Source organism: Zeus faber, assembly GCF_960531495.2.
Source record: "Zeus faber genome assembly, chromosome: 12".
Classification (NCBI taxonomy): Eukaryota; Metazoa; Chordata; class Actinopteri; order Zeiformes; family Zeidae; genus Zeus; species Zeus faber.
Window position 1 is genome coordinate 23098373 of NC_137196.1, and position 23661 is coordinate 23122033.

At 46.4% G+C, this 23661-nt stretch overlaps 1 protein-coding gene across 3 annotated transcripts in view; it reads left to right on the plus strand.

The window, feature by feature from the left end:
- Positions 1–209: 209 nt before the first annotated feature.
- Positions 210–23661, plus strand: part of tnk2b (tyrosine kinase, non-receptor, 2b) — a 47536-nt gene continuing 24084 nt past the window's right edge. For 2 of the 3 annotated variants that reach the window (XM_080010902.1, XM_080010904.1), the window contains exon 1: positions 20824–21307. In XM_080010902.1, the coding sequence (XP_079867028.1) occupies positions 21245–21307 (63 nt within the window). In that variant the 5' untranslated portion in view covers positions 20824–21244. Of the gene's footprint in view, positions 329–20823; positions 21308–23661 lie in introns of those variants that run through there. The other variant, XM_080010903.1, reaches the window with a different exon arrangement.

Consider the following 23661-nt stretch of genomic DNA (forward strand, 5'->3'; position numbering starts at 1 on the left):
AAAGGCGTGGCTTATTAATTATTTTCGTTCGAGCGAAAAATTGAGCGAGACCTTTCGTCATAATCTGTTCATTATTTCCCCGTTGACCGTCTTTCAGGCTTCTCCAGACGCCTCTGAGGGCCGTATTGCTCAATGGACAGCGATGACACCATGTGAGCAGGGGCCACGCCCCCCACCCCCTCCCCCCCGCACCATGGACCTGTAACCGGGCAGCGTCTCAGCACCACGGACAGGGCTCCCAGACAACCGCCTGTCCGTGGGTGAACTCCCAAACCCGACGTCGCCAACCCGCTGGGCGAAGGGAACCGTGTCGACTCAGCTCTTGCAGGTAAGAGAGAAAATGGAAAAAAAGCAGCTGGTCACTGTGGGCTCTGCGTTCAGGGTGTGTCTAGTGTGTGCATTCAAATCAGCGCAGTGCACGGGCTCGCGTTTCCTCCGAAAATGTTTTTCTCCCTGTTTTCCTGAGCGGAGTCATGCAGACGTGAGGTGACTTGGATGCTTTTTCACAGCCAACGGCGGACGCTACGTGTCCAAGTGGAGACTGTTCAGGAAGAAGCACACATGACATCAACTCTGTTACTATATAGTGTGTGTGTGTGTGTGTGTGTGTGTGTGTGTGTGTCTGTGTGTGTTGCTGACATTTCAGAACTTTCCCATTTTGTGCTTTCCTGCTTGCTATATGACATGATATACTGTAACACACACACACTTGCGCATACTTGGGCAGCTGGCCTATTTCCTGTTTCATCAATCGACTGAACGCCCAGGATGTTACCGTTACCATTTTACCACGCAGACCTGACTGGACTAGAACATGAACCTCTCTGTTCCCCTTACCCGGGAGTCTCACACACACACACACACACACACACACACACACACACACACACACACACACACACACACACACACACACACACACACACACACACACACACACACACACACACACACACACACACACACACACACACACACACACACACACACACACACACACACACACACACACACACACACGGGCGCTGGAATAGTGGGGACACCAGGATTTTTTTGTCTTTACATTTTCAGGTATGATGGAAAATATTTTTTGGCCAGAATTTTGCTTGTTCATCTCCGCCCAATTCGAACGTTAAGTGAGGACGCGTGTCTCGTTCCTAACACACTAACACACTAACACACTGTGCTAATAAAGATAATGTGTTTTTATTTTACTTGTATTTATTGTGTTCCGTTTTCCATTTCCTTAAACAAAAATTTCTGTGCGTACGTAGCTCCGGGGCATGATAGTCCTTTAAACCCTCTATCCGGATTAATCAAACCAATGCTTATTTGTGGAATATACACACAGGAGTCATGCGTTTGAGTTCTCCACAGTTGGTATTCAGGTCGAGAAACCCAATAGCGAGATTGAAATCTACAACACGCCTTTTGCATTTATTCAACTAAAACATCATCAGTGAAGTGAGCCCCCCCCCCCCCCCCCACACACACACACTCACACTCTCTCCTCGGATGCAGAGACAGGGTGGCGTGGTGGCCCAGCGCATACAGTGAAGTGAAGCCGGACATCCCAGAATAGCATGTAGCTCTGACTGACTCAGAATACTTTGAGGGCCTCTGGGGGCCAGACGGACAGAGGAAAGGTGAGACTGCTGTGTGTGTGTGTGTGTGTGTGTGTGTGTGTGTGTGTGTGTGTGTGTGTGTGTGTGTGTGTGTGTGTGTGTGTGTGTGTGTGTGTTATTTTAACCCTGAACCTACATCCGGTAATCACCCCCTGCTGCTGCTCGCTCAGTTGCCCAGCTCACTTTAATTCCATCTGCCCTCCAATAGATTTACTCCTCCAATCTTTATTAACAGGTTTTTTTTTTTCTCTCCTGACAGAACCTCTCTCTCTCTCTCTCTCTCTCACTCTCTCTCTCTCGTTAGCTTATCCCAGTATCGGCCAGTCGGTGTAACCTAACGACCCGCACGCGGCCTGATGTGCTGGTCGTCTCCATCGGCTATCGTCAAAGGACGATTTAGCTTTTTCCTTTATTCATATTCTTGCATCATCGTCAGGCCGATGGCCGATGAGTTCCGAGATTGCATTTCGGCCGATGCGTTCCGCCTCTTTTGCTCCCCACGCGGACTGTAAACATTGACGGGCGCACCGGAGAGGAAGTCTTGTCCCGGATATCCGCTGGCTACACCGGAACCCCCGAAATATGGGCCTTTGACACCAGAGGTATCGTCGTCAGACCAATAGCTGTTGGGTTCTGAGATTGTGTCCGAGCAAACACCTTTTTTCTACTCATAATTGATGCCATTTTAATGTCAATTGATAATACGATTATGAAAGTTCACCTTTATCGTCCGAGTCTCATTTTTGCGCAGCGTTGCTGCTCCCACCCACTTCCAGGCTTTTCTCTGAATGTACACGTCTGCCGTCTATTTTTATTTTTGTCTATTTTTGTTGTGGCTGCAGCCTGCGGTCTAGTTTGTTGTCTTTCTTATCTTTCTGTCCTCAGTTTGCTCTTACTGTCTCTCTCTGCCTCTATCTCTGAAAGAGAGAGAGAGAGAGAGAGAGAGAGAGAGAGAATGAGGGTCTCTCGCTTTCATTCTCTATCTTTGTCTTTGTTTTTGCCTCGCTCTGCCCCTCTCTCTTTCTCTCTCTCTCTCAATCAATTATTGTGCTAGAGCAGGCTGGAAGAGCAGCTTACATATTGACCACACACACACACACACACACACACACACACACACACACACACACACACACACACACACACACACACACACTTTTTAAATTGGTCCATGAATTCACATGTATTCTGTGCACGTGCGCTTGCAAGGGCACGGCCACTGTGCGAGGGAGCGTGCTGTTAAACATGGCTCCTCCTCACCACCAGGTGGAAGGATAAACGGGCACAGTTATCACTCTGTTCAAGGGTGGCTGATTCTCCCGAAATAGAACACAAGACCCCCAAGAGTTCGGTTACAAGAATCAAAGAGAATCATTAACGTGCTAAGTGGCCTGATAGACTTTAATCGGCTGGTGACGTACACACTAGTTTCCATTTGTGACTATTCTTAGAATGTTTATTTCTGTTTGTTTTCTCAGTCAACGCGTTTGACCTGGTTTGGTGAACATAGACGTAGATGGTTTGGAAGCTGGTTAAATGAAGGTGAATTCATTTTCTCTAGGTGTGAGCCATCGAGTAGGTTTTATATTCTGCTCCATGGCCCCTGCAGTTTCACTGAGCTAGCCTGCCCCCTTGTGGCCAGATCGGGAGAGACTGGTTATAGCGCTCGTGTTTCTGAGAAAACGTATTCACAAAAAAAGCTGAAAATATAAATCTAAGCTTCACCTTAAACCAATCACCAACATGACACTGTTTTTAACAGTAAAGAGAACGAAAACATAGAGGCCACTCAAATAAAAGTTAATGGGCGGAGGACTTGTATACTAAAACACCTGATTCACCTGGTGTGTGTGTGTGTGTGTGTTTGTGTGTTTGTGTGTTTGTGTGTTTGTGTGTTTATGTGTTTGTGTGTGTGTGTTTGTGTGTGGGTGTGTGTGTGTGTGTGTATGTGTGTGTGTGTGTGTGTGTTAGGCTTATACTGTAATAGTGGCACGCAATTAAATGAAATTGTTAATCGCAATTGATTCCTGGAAAACAGGCTTGGTGCTGAGGATGTGAGGGAGTTAGCATGTGGCCTCACCTTGATCAATGCCAACCACACACACACACACACACACACACACACACACACACACACACGCTGACAAAGCCCCTGGCTTGGTGGTGTATCACAAGGCCATCCAGATGGCAGAGAATCATGGATGGTTTTAGCTTCTGAAGATTTGCATATCTCCTGTATGTGTGTGTCTCTGTGACACACACACACACACACACACACACACACGCAGTGTATATGCTTGGCTCCCCGCCCTGTCCTCCTGTCCCTCTAATCCTGTCCCCTGCTTCCCCGCCTGGCCTGCTGTGGCCCTGAGGCCCCAAGAAAGCCTCCCTTAAACCCTCACCCCGCTGGCCACGGAGGCTTCACGCTCCTGGTGGGTGAGTGCACGTACTCACGTGCACACCCCCTCCCCACATCCTAGAAACACATTACAGGAGTTAGGGATTATATGGTGCAGAGGTCTCTATCTCTTTATAACACCCACAGGTACAGTGCATGTCTTTTTTTTTTTTTTTTCCAAAATGAAAATCTTTCTGGGAAACGCTTGGTGAGAGCGGCTTTGTGGGCGACCTCGGCGTCAAAAACGACACAAGATGAAATATTCAATATTCAATCAAGTTTGATCCAAGAAAAGGGTGACGCTGACTTTGTTTAAACTTGGTAATTTTTACAGCCATTTCTAAAGAAAATTACAATTGCTACCCAGTCCTATCAGTATTGCTTTAGTTATGCGCTCTTTCTTTAACAAGAAGTAAAAAAAGGATATTCAGGAGGAGAATGAGTGTCTCGTGGAGCAGGGCTGGGGGGGCTGGACGTGAGGAGAATGTCCTGCCCACGACGTGGAATATAGTCTGCAGTATATCTTTCTACATTAACTCTATAATGACATCGGAGTCAGTTAAATATTGACATGAAAAAGCAACATAATAAAGGTTCTTTTTTTTTTTAAGCCACAACTTTTCATTTGAGTGTTTTATGCCATGGCCGCACGCAGGTAATGCATTCCTGCGACTCTTAAGTCAGAACTTCTGTGGTTGGTGTTTACTTGGAGAGAAGAGTTTGACCGGCCGCATGTACCTGAGCACGCTTGTAATAAGAAAAGAGAATGCCTGTGGTCCGAGGTCGCGCATTAACCCTCAGTTTGATACGTTTATGAGGTAGAGTGCAGACCTGACACCCGATGTGGTTTGGAACAGTCGCAGGGTGTTGAGTCAGTGCAGGCATCACCTCAGACGGGTCGTACATTACATTACGTCATTCACCGTACGACACTATAGCGACTTACAACTTATTCCTACACCGATGTAGGCGGCCAGGCAAGAGTTTTTGGATGTGGACGGGTGAAAAACCCTGACCTCAGTGGTGGCAGTATTGATTTAAATAGTGAATCACCCAGGCGCTTGTATGGTGGGAGTCACCACCAGTCCGGTGAGGTCATTGGATAAGTCAACAATGTCTTGATTTATTTTCTGCGTTTGGTGTTTTTTTTTTTTTTTTTTCTTTTTTCTGCTTAATATCACTTCTAAGGATAAATCTTTTTTTTTTTTTTAACAGTAGTCCTTAAATATGAGATATAAAGTGAATGTAGAGTGGAGACATTAGCTATTTCGTTTTTACACACAGGTGCACTAGAAACAGGCCTGTAAGTCAGAAGGTATCTGAGAAGGCTACACCTTCCTCACGTTAATAAGCACAGAATAATGTCACATGCCCTTTAGAAGAGTTGCTTTTCATATTATGAAAATGGAGAATTTGACATTGTGTGACTTTGACGAGGCCAGTTCTTTCTACTGAAGTCAAAACACATTATTATCACTTTTTTTTTTATTCAGCCCTCGACAAACGTCTATCAGTGTTCGAACCAAAGGCCGTTCTGGCTGACATAGAAAAGCCATATGAATTAGCATTTTAGGACAGTATGAAGGAAGAATATTAATGTTGATACATTAATATAGTTAATAGTATGCAACCTCTATCATAATTTGTTCATTTATAAACTTGCACACTGAAGGCCTTTTTTTCCATAGAGCCTATATTTACCGTCCATATACTGTTCCCCTGATTGCATTTCCTACACCCCAGCACCAGACATAGACTTCAGAGGAATCATCCAGTCCCTGTTGATTTTGCTTCCCCTCCATCCCAGTGCCTGTGGGAGGGATTTACCAGCGTCAGTCCTCAAGGTCTTTAAGGACTTTTATGTGGCGTCAAATTTGCCTCAAAACCCGCGAGTGCACAGAACAGTATCCGTGAGCAGAAAACCGTCCTCCATGACCGGAAAACCATCTTCTCCCAGCGCATTTCTGCTCCGCGTGCACGAACGCGGTCTCACGAGCACGGGGCCATGACGAAGGCGAGCTCGACCCTCCCTTCGCACTCGCAAATTGCTTCCTTTTTATGATTTTCGAAGCGTAAAGTAAAAAGCCAATGTTAGGCTCTAAAATAACTGCACCACGGTGGCATGACTTCAACGTCACCACCACCAAGCTTCCAAACTTGTAATTACTTACCCCTAACCTCTCATACAAAAAGCCTGGAAAGTTTGAGTTAGAATAGTTTTCAAGTGCATGAGTTTCAACACGACTAGGGGTGGTAAAGGTGGACTAGTGAGGAGATGACTTTCCGTGTTTGGCATTACGACGTTTAATGTCCCCGACAGCCTCTGTCGTCTCATTTAGCCACTCTCTACGAACCGCCTTTTTTAAGACACGTAAAAAAGCTTCAAAATTCACCAGTGGGGATATTTACTGACTTATTTTATGTCGTAGAGCAAAAAGTGAAAATCTCTTAAGCTTAACCACAGACCTTATTTCAGGCATATAAGCAAAACCCATTCAAAAATCCCACTGACTTTCATACGAGGGAACTGGAAGTGCAGGAATGCTAACTCATATCTGGGTTTTCGGACCCATTTCGGCACACCTCTAATACTCAAAACTCGCTCGTCAAGTTGACTTTTGAGGCCTCGGGGGCGGAGATGGAATAGACAGTGGATCATGTCTCCGCTCCTTTGATTGGCCACTTTGAATACTATGGATTCTATCAGAGGAAGTAGTGCAGAACGTGCAAAATGCACAGTGATTGCATATCCACAGTAAAATTTCTTAGATATTTTTGGGGTTTTCAAGTCAAGTCAAGAAAGAAATCTATCAAACCAAAAGAGAAAAGGGAAAACAAGAAACTTTTGGAAAGCTGTCAGATGGGGAATCCCCTTCTGACCCCTTTAAATGCATCTACATGCTTTTCAGATACAACATTGTGATATTTGGAGGAGTGGGTGTTTTCTCCGGGAAAGGTAACTGACTGCTGACTGATATTTTAGTAATTCCACATTCTGTGCAATGGCTGTATATTTTAATTGATGATTAATCAAAGCTTCTAAGTGTGTTCACATACTACACAATGTTTACAAAGGCACTGCTCTATGCTGCTATAGCCAGTGCTATAGCCGGCTGTCTGTTCCGTACCCGCCCCCAAAGTCTCAGAACCCAACTTGACGAGTGAGTCTTGAGATACTACGAGCGTGTTGAGCAATTGCAAGCGCGTACGGCGGATCGACCTCGCGCCCGTCAGTCCCTTGCTCACGGGACCGCATTTGTGAGCGCGGAGCAGAAATGCTCTCGTGGAGTACGGTTTTCTGCTCGCGGAGGATGGTTTTCTGCTCGCGGAGGATGGTTTTCTGCTCGCGGAGGATGGTTTTCTGCTCGCGGAGGATGGTTTTCTGCTCGCGGAGGATGGTTTTCTGCGCGCGGAGGATGGTTTTCTGCTGGCGGAGGATGGTTTTCTGCTGGAGGAGGATGGTTTTGCGCTCACAGATACTGTTCCGTGTGTTGCGAGTTTTGGGACTAATGTGACGCCACACCCACAGCCTTGTCTGGTCCACTTCTCCCTGCTCTCCATCACGGGGAGAGAAGGCGTTTGTACACTTTAACAGGCTCCCGGTACGAAGATGGCCAACAAACACAGTCCGAGGGGTTGAAGCTAAAAGAGCGGGGCGTTCTATTTTTAAACTAGCTTCCCAGACTTTACAAAAGGCTTATGCCTGAAGTATATGCAGTAAGGGAAGGAGGTTAGGTCGGATGGCATTCCCATAATATTTCACAACTAATTAGTAATAGTAATTAATTTTGATAATTGGTAATAATTGTATTGGTACAATACTATTGTATTGAGAGACTCTCAGTAGAGAGACAGACAAACGGAAAAATTGTCTGGTTTGGGGTAAAAAATATATCAGTAAATTGACTGAAAAGGAACTCGCAAGTTGTGAAAAATGTCACCGCTACATAGGAAAAAAAAAGTCCAAAATATCAAAACTTTGTCATCTTGCCAACATTTGTCTTTTTTGTCATTATCTTCAACGTGCATACAGTCGATTATGGAGTATATTGGCCCTCTTCGTCCTTGTCCTTTCCCCCTCTGTTGTCCTGCTCACTTTCAAATGTTTTGTTTTATTCATATGGGGTATTTAAAGATTATTAATTATTCAGCTTCGCTCCAGGTTGTGGCAGCATGATTGACCAGGGCAGGTCGGCTGGCCCGAACTAGGTCTGCACAGGAATCTCGGTCGGAGTACTGTGATTGGCCGCCGTATTGGGCGGTCAAGATGGCCGAACAGCTGGACCAATGAGGAGCAGCATGCGTAGGCTCAGCTGTGAGAGAGAACAAAGCGGCGGCACACAGTCAAAATGAACGCAAAGCCTTGTCTCCAGAGAGACAGAGGGAGGCAAGGTGTGTGTGTGTGTGTGTGTGTGTGTGTGTGTGTGTGTGTGTGTGTGTGTGTGTGTGTGTGTGTGTGTGTGTGTGTGTGTGTGTATTCTGAGCTGGTGATTTAATTTAACTTTTATACATTTATTATAGCTGTCCAGCTATAGAATCGTATAAACCTTTGTATTTCAATGTCAGTATGCAACCTCATTTTGAGATGAGTAAAAAATATATATCCAGCACAATATATAAAATGTGCATTGTAGATCAGATGTTTAAATGCTGATGTAAAATGACGTTGAATGTGTCCACACATTCACATATTTAAGCGTATGTTTGTGCGCCCTTATACTGAATACAGGATGTGCTCAAACCCGGCTGGCGTGCATGCCATCCCGTGTGTTTTTTCAGCGAGGATGTGTATTTTGGTGTGTGTGCGTGATAGCGCAGGGCTGTGGATTTAGTGGTAGAGCGGAGCACAGGCTGTGGGGTCGAGAGCGGAATGCTCAGCCCCACACAGCAGCCTGCGGATTACAGGCCCCCGGACATCAGGAGGACCGGAATGGACTGAGCCAGGCGGAGGAGAGGAGAGGGGGAGAGATGGAGAGAGGCAAAAGAAAATAATTGTGGACAAATGAGGGAGGAGTGTACGGCGGTGGTGAGACAAAGGGGTGACAGAAAAGTGAGAGGGATGGGGTGGTGAGAGATAAAGAGAGAGAGAGAGAGATGGATTGGAAATGAAGTGGTCGTTAAAATGAGTGGCCACGAGCATCATTCAACAAGAACAGTGTCGGACTGCATTTTGATGTGCTAAAGCTAAAGTTAATAGCACCAAGGACTGGGATACTAATGGCTGGATTTAAACGACACTGGGGAGAGCCCACACACACACACACACACACACACACACACACACACACACATTGTTCTTTTATTCTATTTTCCTCTTCATCCAGATGTCCACTCAGCAAGGCTCCAGATGGCCTCCTCTATCCTACACTGAAGAGGTGCTTTACACACACACACACACACACACACACACACACACACACACACACACACACACACACACACACACACACACACACACACACACACACACACACACACACACACACACACAGCGGCGTGGCCGTGTTTTTCTCCCTCACAGGGGGAGATTAACGCTCCTCATTAGGACCCCTTCCCTCCCGCCTCCCCCTCCGTCAGCCGTCAGCCTGCCGCAATTTCATTGGCTGCCTCCTCCGTGGACCAACACGCAGCGGAGATCACCGTGACAACAGCGAAGGGAGAGGAGGGAGGCGGGAGGGAGCCGATGTCGCTGCGCTGACCGTAGAGGCGACCACTCGCCGGAATCACCGATGGCGATGATGATGAGGGGGGGGCAACACAACAACAAAATACCAGAGCAAAGCTGTGTGATTGGGGTGGGCTGGTAAATGGGGGGTGGGTGGGGGTTCAGGTAGCAGGAGGTGGGGTTAGAGAGGAACAAAGGGGAACCCCCCCCCCCCCCCCCCCCCAAAAAAAAAAAAAAAAACAACAACAAGGGATTAGGCATGAACCGAACAAACCACTCAGGGGTTAAAATCAAATAAATCTGCCTAGATTCTAGCAGTGATGGTTTGGATCTAAGCTGCCCCTCTGATTGGACAGCCGGTCCAGACGTTCACTTAAAAAATACAGAGAAGTAAAATGAGAAACCCATAAATAATGTCTTTTGATATTTGCCTTCTGACATTGAGAGGAAAAGGTAGGCTGACGGAGGTGATGCTCAGGGAGCTCGACTAGAGAGGGAGGGAGAGGGGGAGGTACTGTAGGGGGACATTGATGGTTGGGGAGAGCATGCGTCGGCACGGAGGCAGGGCAAACAAGAGCAGTCGGAGAGGAGGAGAGGGAGAGGGCAGACCGGTAGATTGTGTCAGAGGAGGGATTAGGAGAGGTGGGGAGCGAGGTGGAGAGGGGGAGAGGGAGACGAGGGTGGAGTTCATCGCCGAGTGAGGCTTGAAGACAGAATCCCACTGGATGTCGAGTATCACCTCCAGGGCCACACCTCGGCTGCACCACTCCCAACAATTCCTCCCTTTCTCCATCTGTCCCACTGCTGCCGCTGCTATCCGCTGTGATCTTCTCCACCTTCGTCCACCTCTTCTCAGGATTTCTCGCACTTTTGCTGCAAAGCTGTATTTTTATTTTTTATTTTTTCCAACATTCTACCTCTAAAGCGCAAGAAGGACCCTTCCGGAGGCAGAGGGAGGCTGGACCATCTCCACGCTGTATCCGGTTTTACCTGCAGCTAGTTCCCTTCCATTTCCAGCCCTCGACACACAAAGACCTCAGCCGTCGAAGAGGTGGCTCCATCGCCGGCAACCTCCTTCAAATTGAGGGACAGTTCTCCCGCCCTTGTCGCGAACAGCTGGCTCCAACTCAACGAGGGGGGACAATGAAGAATGGACTCCGGGAAAACAATGGTGTAACAGAGCGCTACGCCGAGTGATCACTTCCATCCTGCGCTGACATGAAGACTGACTGTGAAGGACTGGGTGAATAACAATACCTGAGCTGTCTGCTTAGTGATCGAACCGCCCTCGATGTGGCGGGCCGAGTGAGTGCGTGGCTCACTGACTGCCTGGCTGACTGGGACAGAGGCTATCCAGGGACTTGGAAGAGACGCAGCTCCAGGCGGGCGCCGGCTGTGTTAGAACCTGCCATGGGCGAGACGGCAGAGTACCAAAGGCTTCAGGACACGTCGGAGCTGGACTATCAGCGGCTGCCGGGCGACGATGAGGAGGTAGACTTGGCTCTCGATGTTGATTCTGTCACAGTGCACCCATCACGTCGTAAACAATGAGCTTGTCAATCACTTGGCGCTTTGAAGCAAATATTCGAAACAGGCTTTTGTGCGTTTGTGTTTGTCTATGTTTGTGATAACAGTGGTTGTACAGTGATGATGCATACCCTTGATGCATACTGCATTTTTCTATGCACATTTTAAGGTGCATAATCAATCAATCTGTAAGGTGTGTGTGTGTGTGTGTGTGTGTGTGTGTGTGTGTGTGTGTGTGTGTGTGTGTGTGTGTGTGTGTGTGTGTGTGTGTGTGTGTGTGTGTGTGTGTGTGTGTGTGTGTGTGTGTGTGTGTGTGTACGGACGGCCATGTCCATCGACAGCTGTTTTACACATGGGTCTATTGCACCTCGCAATATCTGCACAGTGTTCACATTTGTTGTCAGATCTCACATCAGCCATTGTTACTGAGCCTCTTGTCTCTTTATGCCGAACGCCAACATATAATTGAAGATAAGATAAAGGTACTTTATTGACCCCCAAAGGGAAATTCCATAAAAGTGTTATCTTTAGTATTCCCAAACTAAAATCAGTATTTAGTTGGTGGAATGAAAATGATGGTCATCTTGGAAAGTGGTTTGCCCTCCCCTGCCCACCCACATTGACCACCACACAGTCCCGGCAGTCTTGGCCCCCTCACATGAGGCCGGTGCCTGCGCTGCATTATTGTACACAGAACCATGAGGTCATTGATGAAGTGCTGCTGAGTGAGCAACAAAATAATGACGGACACTCTCCCTTCTCCCCCCTGCTCTCTCCTACATCCGTCCATCTTCCTCCTCCCCTCTCTCTGTTCACCCATTAGTGCCATAAACATCAAAGTACTGTCTGTCCAGTACCGATGGGCCTTTCATTAGGGCCGAAGAAACCAAATGTGCCAAGGGTGTCAACACAGGCCTGAAGGGGTGTGTGTTTGTTTACAGAAAACCCTGGTGTGTGTGTGTGTGTGTGTGTGTGTGTGTGTGTGTGTGTGTGTGTGTGTGTGTGTGTGTGTGTGTGTGTGTGTGTGTGTGTGTGTGTGTGTGTGTGTGTGTGTGTGTGTGTGTGTGTGTGTGTGATCATGAAATTGGGTCTTTTCTCTAGTGGTCAGATTGGTGGATTAGTGTTTAAATACAGTACAGTATGTGAATATTTTAATGATAACTGAGTGTTTGCTGTGTGTGTGTGTATATTCTCAAGGGGTTTATCCTATCTGTGAGATAGTCCACCCAAATGGTCTCAGAGGGTGCAATAAGACGGACTCTAGACATAGTTTTCAGCCCCCAAGTGAAATTTATTTGTAATGGTATGGCCAATACACGTGATGATATTATATACCAAAAAAATGTAATGAAATTAGGTTAGAACAACTGAAACTGAAACAACTCAAACTATAGCAAATTAGGAAACAAAATAAAAACACCCATATGCTGGCCACATAGCCTAATCAGCTCATAATTAACACGATCAATTGCCACCTCTCTTAATCTGCTTGATGCTATCCTCACTGCAGGTAAATATAATTCAAACATATTATTAATCTAATGTTGGATTATCATTTATGCAATTTCCTAAATATACATTTCAAACCATGACGTCCAGAAACAACTTAATCTACAATTCAATACAACATAATTTAAATACAATGCTCACTCAATATTCTACCATGAATAAACCCCACCCCCCCTCCTGGACTTGGCACAACCCGTGACATCATTGATGATGTCACCACACTATTCAAACATGGAAGTACCGCACGGCTCGCTCCCAAACAGTGCGGCTGGTGAGTGGAACAGTTAGATTGCTGAAACTTAAACCTTAATGACTTCTGGTGATTCTTGCATGTGTGTTCTTCATTCTGTTGATCCACTGTAAAGCACGTTGATGAGTCTCGCAAAATCTCCTTGCCAATGAGATAATACTTTAGTGTCCAGTGCCCATTTCACTGCCACTGCCATATTTTTCCACAGTGGCGCACCTCACTTCCCTTGGTTTGGAGATACAGGGGGAGATGTATCTCATGTTTGATGACGTCAGGTCTGGCAGCAACACAACTCTAACCGAAGAGGAAAAATTCTTCTGCAGCTCCTCCTCTTGAAACTTGATGCTTTTTGGGCGATCAGGCAAATACAGTTCATATGTCACAGGACCCACCTTCTTGACCATTTTGTATGGTCCCCGTCACTTAGTTAAGAGACTACTGTCTCAAGTTGGCAGTAGAAGTAGAACTTTCTGGCCCTGTTGGAAAGACCTCCGCCGGGAAGCCTTATCACAGCCCTGTTTGGCTAGTTCCTGAAACTTTTCCAGCTTGTCTCGCATCCTCACGACAAATAAGAGAACATTGCAGCGCTGGTGTTTTGGTCACCAGGCAAGGGATCCGCTGGATGTTGGGAAGGAGCGGGAAAGGAGAGAATCCTGTAGATGCTTGCGGCACCTCTCTATAGGCGAACAGGAGGAACGGGAGCCACTTATCACAGTCAGAACCTGAATGCACCACAAATTTCCGGGGTCCACAAATGGATTTATACGTCGTTTTTTTTTGTTTTTTTTAAACGTTCAGCCAGGCCAACAGTTTCTGGATGGTAGGGACTAGTCTTCACTCCGCGAATCCCTACCATATGGTACACCTCCCTAAGCAGCTTTGAGGTGAAGTTGATGCCCTTATCTGTTACCTTTTTCACAGCAAAAATTTGCGGGTTGACCCAGGTTTTTTTTTACCCACTAAAAATAGGCGATTGACACCTTTCCCATTGCCAGGAGAAATGCCGCTTTTTCTGGTGTGTCACGTTCGATGTCACGAAAACGCCAGAAAAGCGGCGTGTCATGGTTCCTGTGTGATTGGGAACAGTGGTTCACAACAGCAGAGGAGACCGAAACTTAAACAATGACATAAAACTTGAAAAAAAGTATTTTGAGCCGTTCGAAAGAATCTGCTCATTCATGAAGACCCAACACTACAGTAGGAGCAGCATGGAGTATCCATGCTGTCGGTGCGCACCCACGCACGGAAACTCCGTGCTGCCGGTCTGCGGGACTGGTCCTACGGCGGTGGGTGGGGGTTCGCCGCTGTCCCCACGGTGCGATCCCCACACTCGCAACATTTCAGGGTCCCCCATGCGGAAAAAAGTCAATAACTTCTGATTTTGGATTCTAAATTGGATATGAAATTATAGAATGATACACAAATATCCCTGTCTATTAATGCACCAGCGTCTGGAATTTCAACTCGCGTCGCATCGTCCAGGTAAAGGGGCCATAATGAGCGGGTCGCCCTGGGTTTTCCTGTTCACATCAAATCTGTCGTTGGGTCATTTGACCCAAGACTGAGACCCGGGTTTTTCCTTTCCCAATTGTGACAACTGCCGGATGTTAGTGGGTGTTACCGGGTTACCGGGTACTTCAGCTATAGGGTAGTCTACCTTATCCCCATTTTAACATTTCCCGCACCACACATGACATCCCCAGGGAGACAATCTTCCCTAACCAAGGTATGGTTACTGCTGGGATCTAAAAGTGCAGTACATGGCCTGAAACGTTGTCACGCTCTCAATAAACTATATACTCAGTGTGCACTTTATTAGGAACCTGTACAATCCAATATACCAGCTCTGCCGTACATTTTGCTCTATGTTGCCTGTACTGTTCAGGTCTTTTGTATGCTGTCATAGAAGAGGTGTTAATTCAATTATATGTTTTAGCATCATAGTTGGTGGTGGTGGTGTACTGAGCTGCATTATATTCCGAGGTGTTTGTAATATTCTGTCCTCCTCCATGTATTTAAAATAAAAAAAATAGAAACACCTCTCCATATAATGTAGTTCAGTACAACACCATTTAACTATTCAACTATTGACCTCAGTCATGAACATATAATTTAATTTACACATTTCCGACTCTGAACATTATAAACTTCATAAAAGTATAATTCTTGGCAGAGCTGTTGTATTCGGTTACACTGGATTGTACAAGTCTGCCTAATAAAGTGCACACTGAGTATACAGTATGTATTTATGAGCTGTTTGTGTAGGTCCACAGTAAAACTCACCGAGCAAATCTGTTTATTTTGATGCTATTTTGGCTACTTTCGCTCAGTCACGCTCGAGTCTGCACGCTCACTGCGGCTGCTGCAGCTCTTGGCTGCACAAAGCACCTCTCACATGGTGCAGGTATACACATGCACACATGCACACACACACACACACACACACACACACACACACATTCACTCACTCAGAGAACATGAGCACACTGCATCATCTACATCAGATGGAGAATCAAGGCGTGTGGTGTGCTTGGGGGCAAAAGAGTCCAAGATGGAGAAGACTGACATACAAAGTGAGAAACAGACTCATCACAGAAAGAACGAATACAAAGGGGGGAGCAGTGAGTAAGTAAGAGCCTTCTTTCATTTGCTTGCCGACCAGCGTGTTCTGTTTTTATGAATTCATAAAACCATGCATTGATAAAACCAACCATCCGAACCATGTCCTCGGTTGGTAAACCCTACATCAGTGTTGCCTTTCACTCCGTGAGTTTCAGAGTAGCCAGGTGATGCCAGAAAACAGTTCTTGTTGTCTTTATTTGCAGGATTCATGGCCGACATTAAATTAAATGTGGATATTTTGGTGATGTCTGCGTTAACTCCCCACCCGTCTGTCTCTCTCAGCTCTGGGGGGAGGATAAACGAGGGGGATCGCGGGAGGGGATGGATTTTGTGGTTGGAGGTAATGGAGGGATTGGAGTTGGGTGGTGGGTTTTATTTGGGCGGTATGGTGTTTTTGGGTTAAGCCCCTCCATTCTGTGCTGCGCTGTTTACAAAAAACCGACACATTGTGTGTGCACGTGTGTGTGTGTGTGTGTGTGTCTTTCTGTCTGGGTTGGTGTCAATCCCTGTGGAGAGAAATCTGCTCTTCACCCCCACCTCCCTCCCCAGCAAAACCTCACTTCTAATCCCATCGTCTGAATCTGACTACATTGATGAAGACCACCCAGCCCCTCGCCTCCTCTCCTCTCCACTCCCCTCCTCTCCTTCTGTTTTTGTTTTTTATCCATACCATGTAAATGAGAGAGCTCAATGGTTGAATTATTTTTTTTTTTTTTTTTTTTTACATAAACGATAGTGTGTGCGTGTGCGTGTGCGTGTGCGTGTGCGTGTGCGTGTGCGTGCGCGTGCGTGCATGGCCTTGATTGTTCTGCTCTCCATGATCGTATCTCCTCAGTGATTTGGTGTAAATGAATGGTAATACAATTCCACACTACCAGACCTTTTATGTTACTCAATACAGCATTAGGCGCAGTTTATAATCCATTTGCCCAATTAAAGGGCAGTGTTTGTACGTGAGTGAGTGTAAGTGAGGCACTGTGTGGGGAACAACAAAAGATAGCAAGGTAATAGTAGTAGGTAATAGTAAGATAATAATAATTGGTAAATGAGTAATACATATTGCAAGTGTGTCAAGTTTCGAGTGCATTTTTAGAGTTTGTAGATTAGAGTAGTTCAGCTTTTTCACCATGATTATTTTGAGAAAAATACACAATTTAACCAGACAAAGACACATTGGGCTGTGTAAGTTACTGATTGACACAAGCTAATGCAGCTTTCATCCCTACACCCGCCCACATTTTGTTGTTATAACCTTTTTGGTGTCACCTAGTGGTAGTTTGGCAGTTCTGCAGGTTAGAATGGCTTCACCACTACCTACCATTTACAGAAGTGAAGCTCTCTCATTCATTTTTTTCACTCCTGTGTTTGTGGTCTTCCACTCTTGTGTGATTGTACTTATTTGTCCATGTTTTTTTTTGTTGTTTTTCTTTAATTGTTCATGTGTGTTCTTGTCTGCAGTGATTTCAAGACTAGGGCTAGGCCGGCTTCACCTCTGTCGACTGTGTGCACATGAACCCTGACCAAACTGTTGGACCGAACTGCGGCACGAAGACACACACACACACACACACACACACACTCTCACACACACACACACACACACACACACACACACACACACACACACACACACACACACACACACACACACACACACACACACACACACACACACACACACACACACACTCTACATGGCCGGGTAACCAGAGGCTTTCTCTTACAATAGTATAACTGTCCTATACTTTGCCAAAACCATCATCTTGCTCCCACTCATGTGCAATAAGATCCTGTTTTCTCATCCCCCACATCAACTTTAAACAAATTTTCAGTCAGTGATAAAGAAGTGCGACCAGGAGACGTGCTTCTAGAAAGGGTGTGTGTGTGTGTGTGTGTGTGTGTGTGTGTGTGTGTGTGTGTGTGTGTGTGTGTGTGTGTGTGTGTGTGTGTGTGTGTGTGTGTGTGTGTGTGTGTGTGTGTGTTCGTGTTCATGTGTGTGTGTGTGCGCGTACGCGCGCGCGCTTCAGTAGTGTGGTTATTACAATATGTCTTTCCCCGGTAAAGAAAGAGGCCTTTCATTTCCTAAACTTCTCCTCTGCCTGACACACCCTGTGTGTTTAATCAGTATTAAAGTCTGGATGACATCACCTCTGCTCTGCAGACTGTGAGAACAACACTCCACCGTATGTGTCTCGGGGGAATTTTTGCTTTCGGCCTTTTCACATAAGGGAAGGAGTGGGCCTCCTCGATACGTGCGTCACTGTATACACTCCAGCATGATGGAATAATATCGTACAGCGTGTGGGAGGTTAGCTGTCACTGCTGCATTGGCGAACGGGTATTTTTAAGGAAATGGGACAGCAGCATCCCGTCACCATGACGTCAGGGCTTGGATATTTTCTGTGTCTGTGACGCAGTTGGGTGGTGCTGGGAGGCGGCGCCTAGGAAAAACAACACGGCGCTTAAGTCATCGCAGTGATGAGATCAGTTGGTCTGGGCTGAGCTGCCATGTTTACACAGACTCAGTCAGCCCATGTAATTCTGGTAGCCTCGGCTCCCAGCCAGCATTTTAGAAGTTGAAGCTCAATCAGGAGCAGAGACAGACTTGGAACAATTCAATCTCACCGACCAACACACATCCACCAACCCATAAAAAGATGAAAAGGGAAAGAGTTATAAAAACAAAAAAAAACAAAAAAAAAAAACACAGAAGTGGGGGGACGCAAAACAATGCGGCCCACACAGTCTCAGGGCTGTTGCTATGGTGTTACTATGAAGCTTTGAATGGAGCTGCAACTGTAAATGAAGGCACGGAAAAAATCCCTGTGAGATCGAGCTGACTCTGGTGAAAACCCTGAGCGTGATTTAATCGAAATAGGCAATACACGGAAGCATAAGACATGTCAGTAGATTTGACAAATTAAATTTCAGATTTTTGTCAGAAAATCTTGGAGCCTAATTGATTGTACATGTACATAACCCATCAGATACAACTGTCTGGTCTCGGATCAATCTCATACGGTGCATTGTGCCAGATTAGTCAAAAACGCACAAACAAGTGCTTGAGTTCACGGTACTAACAGCCCACGCTGTGCCTCCGAGGGAAAAGGCTCCTCTCCCGTTCTTAATGAAACACAGGCCGTTTCTGACAACAGCTCCCAGTTTGTTTGTTGTTTTCTCCTCCCCTCACTCCCCCTCTATAATTCCGTCTGTTCAACATCTCCCTTCCTTCCTCTCATAAACCCCAGACTTCATAATTAAAAGCTGCTGCACGGGCGGAAAATGAGAAAAGTGAGACGCGGAGATATAAAACGGAGAGCGAAAGAGAGATGGAAGAAGAGAAAGGGAATGACCAGGGAAAAAAAAATATATTTTGTTATATTTTATTATTGTTGTTATTATTATAAACATTTTCTTTTTACCTATATAAGTTGCTTTGGCAATACTGTGTTTTTTTTCTTATTTTGAATTGAATTCAAACGGGATAAGCTGGAGGCTCTCATGCGAAGTAGGAGGGTCGGTGCAAGTCCAACATCAGATGACGTGATCAGCGAAAGGGAAGCACAGCCGAAAGCCCGACGCGCTAAAAATAACTGCACCTGAATGAGAGCGAGAGAGACGGATCGTGATGAGAGAGCAGGGGAGAGAGAGCAGGGGAGAGAGAGAGAGAGGAGAGAGAGAGAGAGAGAGAGAGAGAGAGAGAGAGAGAGAGAGAGAGAGAGAGAGAGAGAGAGAGAGAGAGAGAGAGAGAGAGAGAGAGAGAGAGAGAGAGAGAGAGAGAGAGAGAGAGAGAGAGAGGGGGATCTGTTGAAACGATCGATTTTTTTAAAATTTATTTTCCGAACAAAACAAGCGTCACCAGTAAAGTGCTAACCGCCCCTGAGGCCACCAGTGCCCAGGTTTCCATCCTCCAGACTCTGATACACATTTTATTTTTTTAAACCAAACCGTGCTTTGAAACAACAATGCAACGCTGCCAGCGTCTCCAGTTAATACACGTTGGCATCATTTTAGAGCTGTCAGTGTCGGAGCACAATGGATAAATGACCTGTTCACAGAGGCCATTGTGCATGAATGTGAAAATGTTGTGTGTTTTCAAAGGCACCCCTTTATCAAAAGTACATTGTCTGTACTGGGCTGAGCTCAATACCCATTTAGATGACATCACGAAAACATTATTGTAATGAGTGAGGAAACTAAAGAAGCCTCCGATTCTCAGTTGCGGCTGATCCCAAACAACTGAATCATTCCAGGCCCAACTTGGCATCAAGTTGGGGTGTGTGTGTGTGTGTGTGTGTGGGGCACAGTCAGACAGGCAGCGTTAAACTTTTTTAGGTAAGCTATGTTCCATACCTTACCTAAAATTGGGGGGGGGGGGGTTTAGGATATCACCCTATCATTAGACTGGATTTCATAGTCTTAATTCACGGTGGAAGATTTGACTCGACTATTTCTGGCAATGTAACATCTGAACTATTTGAGAGTTGTATTTGGATTTAGGACTCCTTGACATCGGATTTGGACTTCTTATGCAGATCAAAATCCTCTCTGATTATTGTGATGAATTAAATTCTAAAATCCTCATTGCCCGGGCCGCGGAGCGCAGAGTGAGCTGCACATTTCTCGAGCTGTGGAAGACGTATTAGCCCTCCCGCACACACGCATGCTCATATAAATAAACACAATGTACTTAGACTTAGTGCGGACAAAGCACACAAGTGAAATATCAGACACACACACACACACACACACACACACACACACACACACACACACACACACGGAAGAGGAGTAAAAGCACATTGCATGCACTCATCCTAAAATACCAAGCTAATATAACACACGCACCCATACGGAGTCCGTTCATTGCTCTGCCACTGCCTCTCTCTCTCTCTCTCTCTCTCTCTCTCGCTATTTCTTGCTCTCTCCTTCCCTCCCTCCTTCCCTCTCCCTTTCTCTTCCACATCTCTGCCTTCTCGGCCACTTGGCGAGTGTATCGGGGCGAAGACCAAGTCATGTCGATCCTATTTTTAGTCCAGCGTGAGACGGACGGATCGAAAAGTTAACAGATAGGAGCTGGACACGCTGCGTGTGTGTGTCTGTGTGCGCGTGTGTGTGTGTCTGCGAGAGAGAGAGAGGGAGAGGGAGAGGGAAGGAAGGAGGAGTGACTTGTTTGCAAAGTTCTGCAACTTTGGATCAGCGTCTCATTGCTCTGCGCCGAGGGCACGTGGCTGCACTGAGCCGAGTGAGCTGCACCCATCACACCTTCCCTCCCTGCGGAGGGGGCGACCGAGAGGGGCAGGCTCCGTACAGAGGAGAGTTTAAAACTAAAGACGGAGGGAGCTCGCCGCAGAGTTTCTCCCACCATGGAATGCTGGGGATCTGTCGCCAGGACGACGGGAAGCTTTTCATCTCAAGCGTCGCTCTGGACCCGTGCGGGAGCGCCGGGCGCTCTCCTCGGCGTTCCCACAGCTGCCGAAGAAGTCAAACTGGGAATCGAGTCGCTCTCGCAGTGGTGACAAAGAGGGACGAACACATTAGACTCTTTAAACACACACACACACACACACACATAGACACGTGCACACACTGATAAACATAATTTTTGGACCTGGGCAGTGCGGTGACCCAGACTCTAAGAAGACAACATGCGACGCTTTGACAAGCTTAAAAAGTCGTTCCCCTTCTTGGCGCACTTTCACGTATACAGAGTAAGTTTTCTTTTTAGGTTTTGTTTTGTTTTTGAATGTGGCTGTCGTTCAGATGTTGTGTGTGTGTGTGTGTGTGTGTTTGTGTGTGTCTGTGTGTGTGTGTGTGTGTGTGTGAGTGCGGGTGCGGGTGCGGGCGTGCGTGCGTGTGTGCACGGACTGCCCAGCTGGACTGGAGCTGTCCGCAGGGAGGGTTGTTGTTGCGACAGGATGTTGGAACAGAACTGACACAGGACATGGATCTGGCCAGGACACTCTGTGTGTGTGTGTGTGTGTGTGTGTGTGTGTGTGTGTGTGTGTGTGTGTGTGTGTGTGTGTGTGTGTGTGTGTGTGTGTGTGTGTGTGTGTTTCTACACTACCGCGAGGAATGAGTTCAGACCAGAGGCATTCCTCACAAGGGACATCATGTTGCTTTTCTCCATTTGAATTCCTGTCTCTCTCTCTCTCTTTCTCTTTCCCTTTCTCTCTCTTTCTCTCTCTCTCTCTCTCGTTTTCTTTTCCTCTATATTTATATTTATATCATCAGAGTCTCATGCAGGGCCGTTTGGGAGGCAGAGCAGCGACCCTTTTTTTATTTTTTTTTGGGCATAATCAAGAAGCTCTCAGTTTGTAGGAGAGTGAAGGGGAGGTGGATGCCGGGAGGGGTCGGGCGCCCGGTCATCTCCTGATCTCGGCCGTAATGCCGCAGCTCCCCGACACAAGTCGCACCTGACTGAGGGAACATTCCTCTTCCTCTTCTCACACCTCTGCAAGAATCAAACTGAAGTTAACTTTCCTTCCTCTTACAGGGGTGAAAACTGTGTGTAAATTGATGTTAAAATAAAATGGAAAGACACATTTCTGCCATAATTGATATTTCCCTGGCAGCGGTAAGCAGTTTGGTTGCTATGGGGGATTTTATCTCCTGTGCACTCCTGTGAGATGCTCTGCGTATAATAACCTCCATCGAAGTGCATATTTTACAGTTAACGTTACTGTCGAGAATTTTTTTTATCTAACAGCCTTGTCATTTAAGCCATGGTAACAAGTTTGTCCTTCGGCGAAAGTCTTTAATTTATTGTGGCGTAAGTACCATGACAGTGAAATACTCTCTTAGGGAACAGGAAACCATTATCTAAGATTAGCTGTACTGGGCAAAAAGGCAAGAATGGGAAATGACTACAGTATGACGTTGAAGAGCATTTGGGTCCTTGACCTTTGACCCCCCCCCCCCAACAGGGTTTAACATATGACAGGTCAGTGGAAAGGCCCCAAGGGGACGTTGCACCTACATGTCTTTGACTTCATCCAGGAGAAGTAAGGCTAGAACATTGAACGCTTCCAGGTTGATCTCCAACTGCTACCCGGTAAACACACACTTCCCAAGCAGACCGCAGCCCTTTTATTACGTCCAGTACCATTAGTTTATTTAGTAAATCAATGTAAAAAAACCCAAAACGATTTCCAGCCTGTGTTTGAGCTGACCTGTTAAAACGGCCGAAGCCCCTATCCGCCGGCGTCCAGCTGACTGGGAGAGCCAAAGCTTTTTGCGCTCGGCCACGGACACAGAGATACCATCTGACCCATTTTAAGGGACGCCGCCGCGGTGAATTTGTATCGGGCTACGTCGGACATCTGTCCAAAGCGTTTCAGCCCTCTCAGCGGATTCCAGCTCCGGCGGCGCCGCGCATCCCGACTTAAATGGACAATACAGCCGGGCGGTGACTGCGTCGCTGCCATGCAAGGTTTGGTCCCGTTTTTTGTTTTATTTATTTTTAATAAGTTGAAGAGTTACATTAAGACTGGGGTTCGGCGTGCGTGTCGGTCTGTGCATGCAGGCGTAGGGCTAGGCGAATATCTTTTTGTTTTTTTGTTTTTTGACGAATACCTCAATCTCGGGGATGACTATCCATGCTTTCAGAAGGTATTCACACGCAAGAAATATTTGAAAAACACTCATTTGTAATGTGGATTTCATTAGAACAGCGAGAACAATTCTATGGAGTTCAGAAAGCTTCATTACATTTAATTATATCACAATATTACGATGACCAAAATCCCAGCCGATATCTTGTCTCACATAGATATCGATATTACATTGATATATTGATCAGTCGTGTGTGTGTGTGTGTGTGTGTGTGTGTGTGTGTGTGTGTGCGCGTGTGCTTTGTCTGTGTGTGTAAGAGAGACACTGTTCTCACCCCTCTCCGTGTCACGGCCACTAAATGGTCGGAAATGCCCTCAAACCAAACCCATTAAATCGCTCGAATGACAAATAGGAAGCTGTGAACTCTGCGACCTTTAACCCGGGACCTTTCGTGGCCCTGATAGTTGAGGAAGTTTCTCATTCACAGAGCAGCAATTACCACTAAATACAA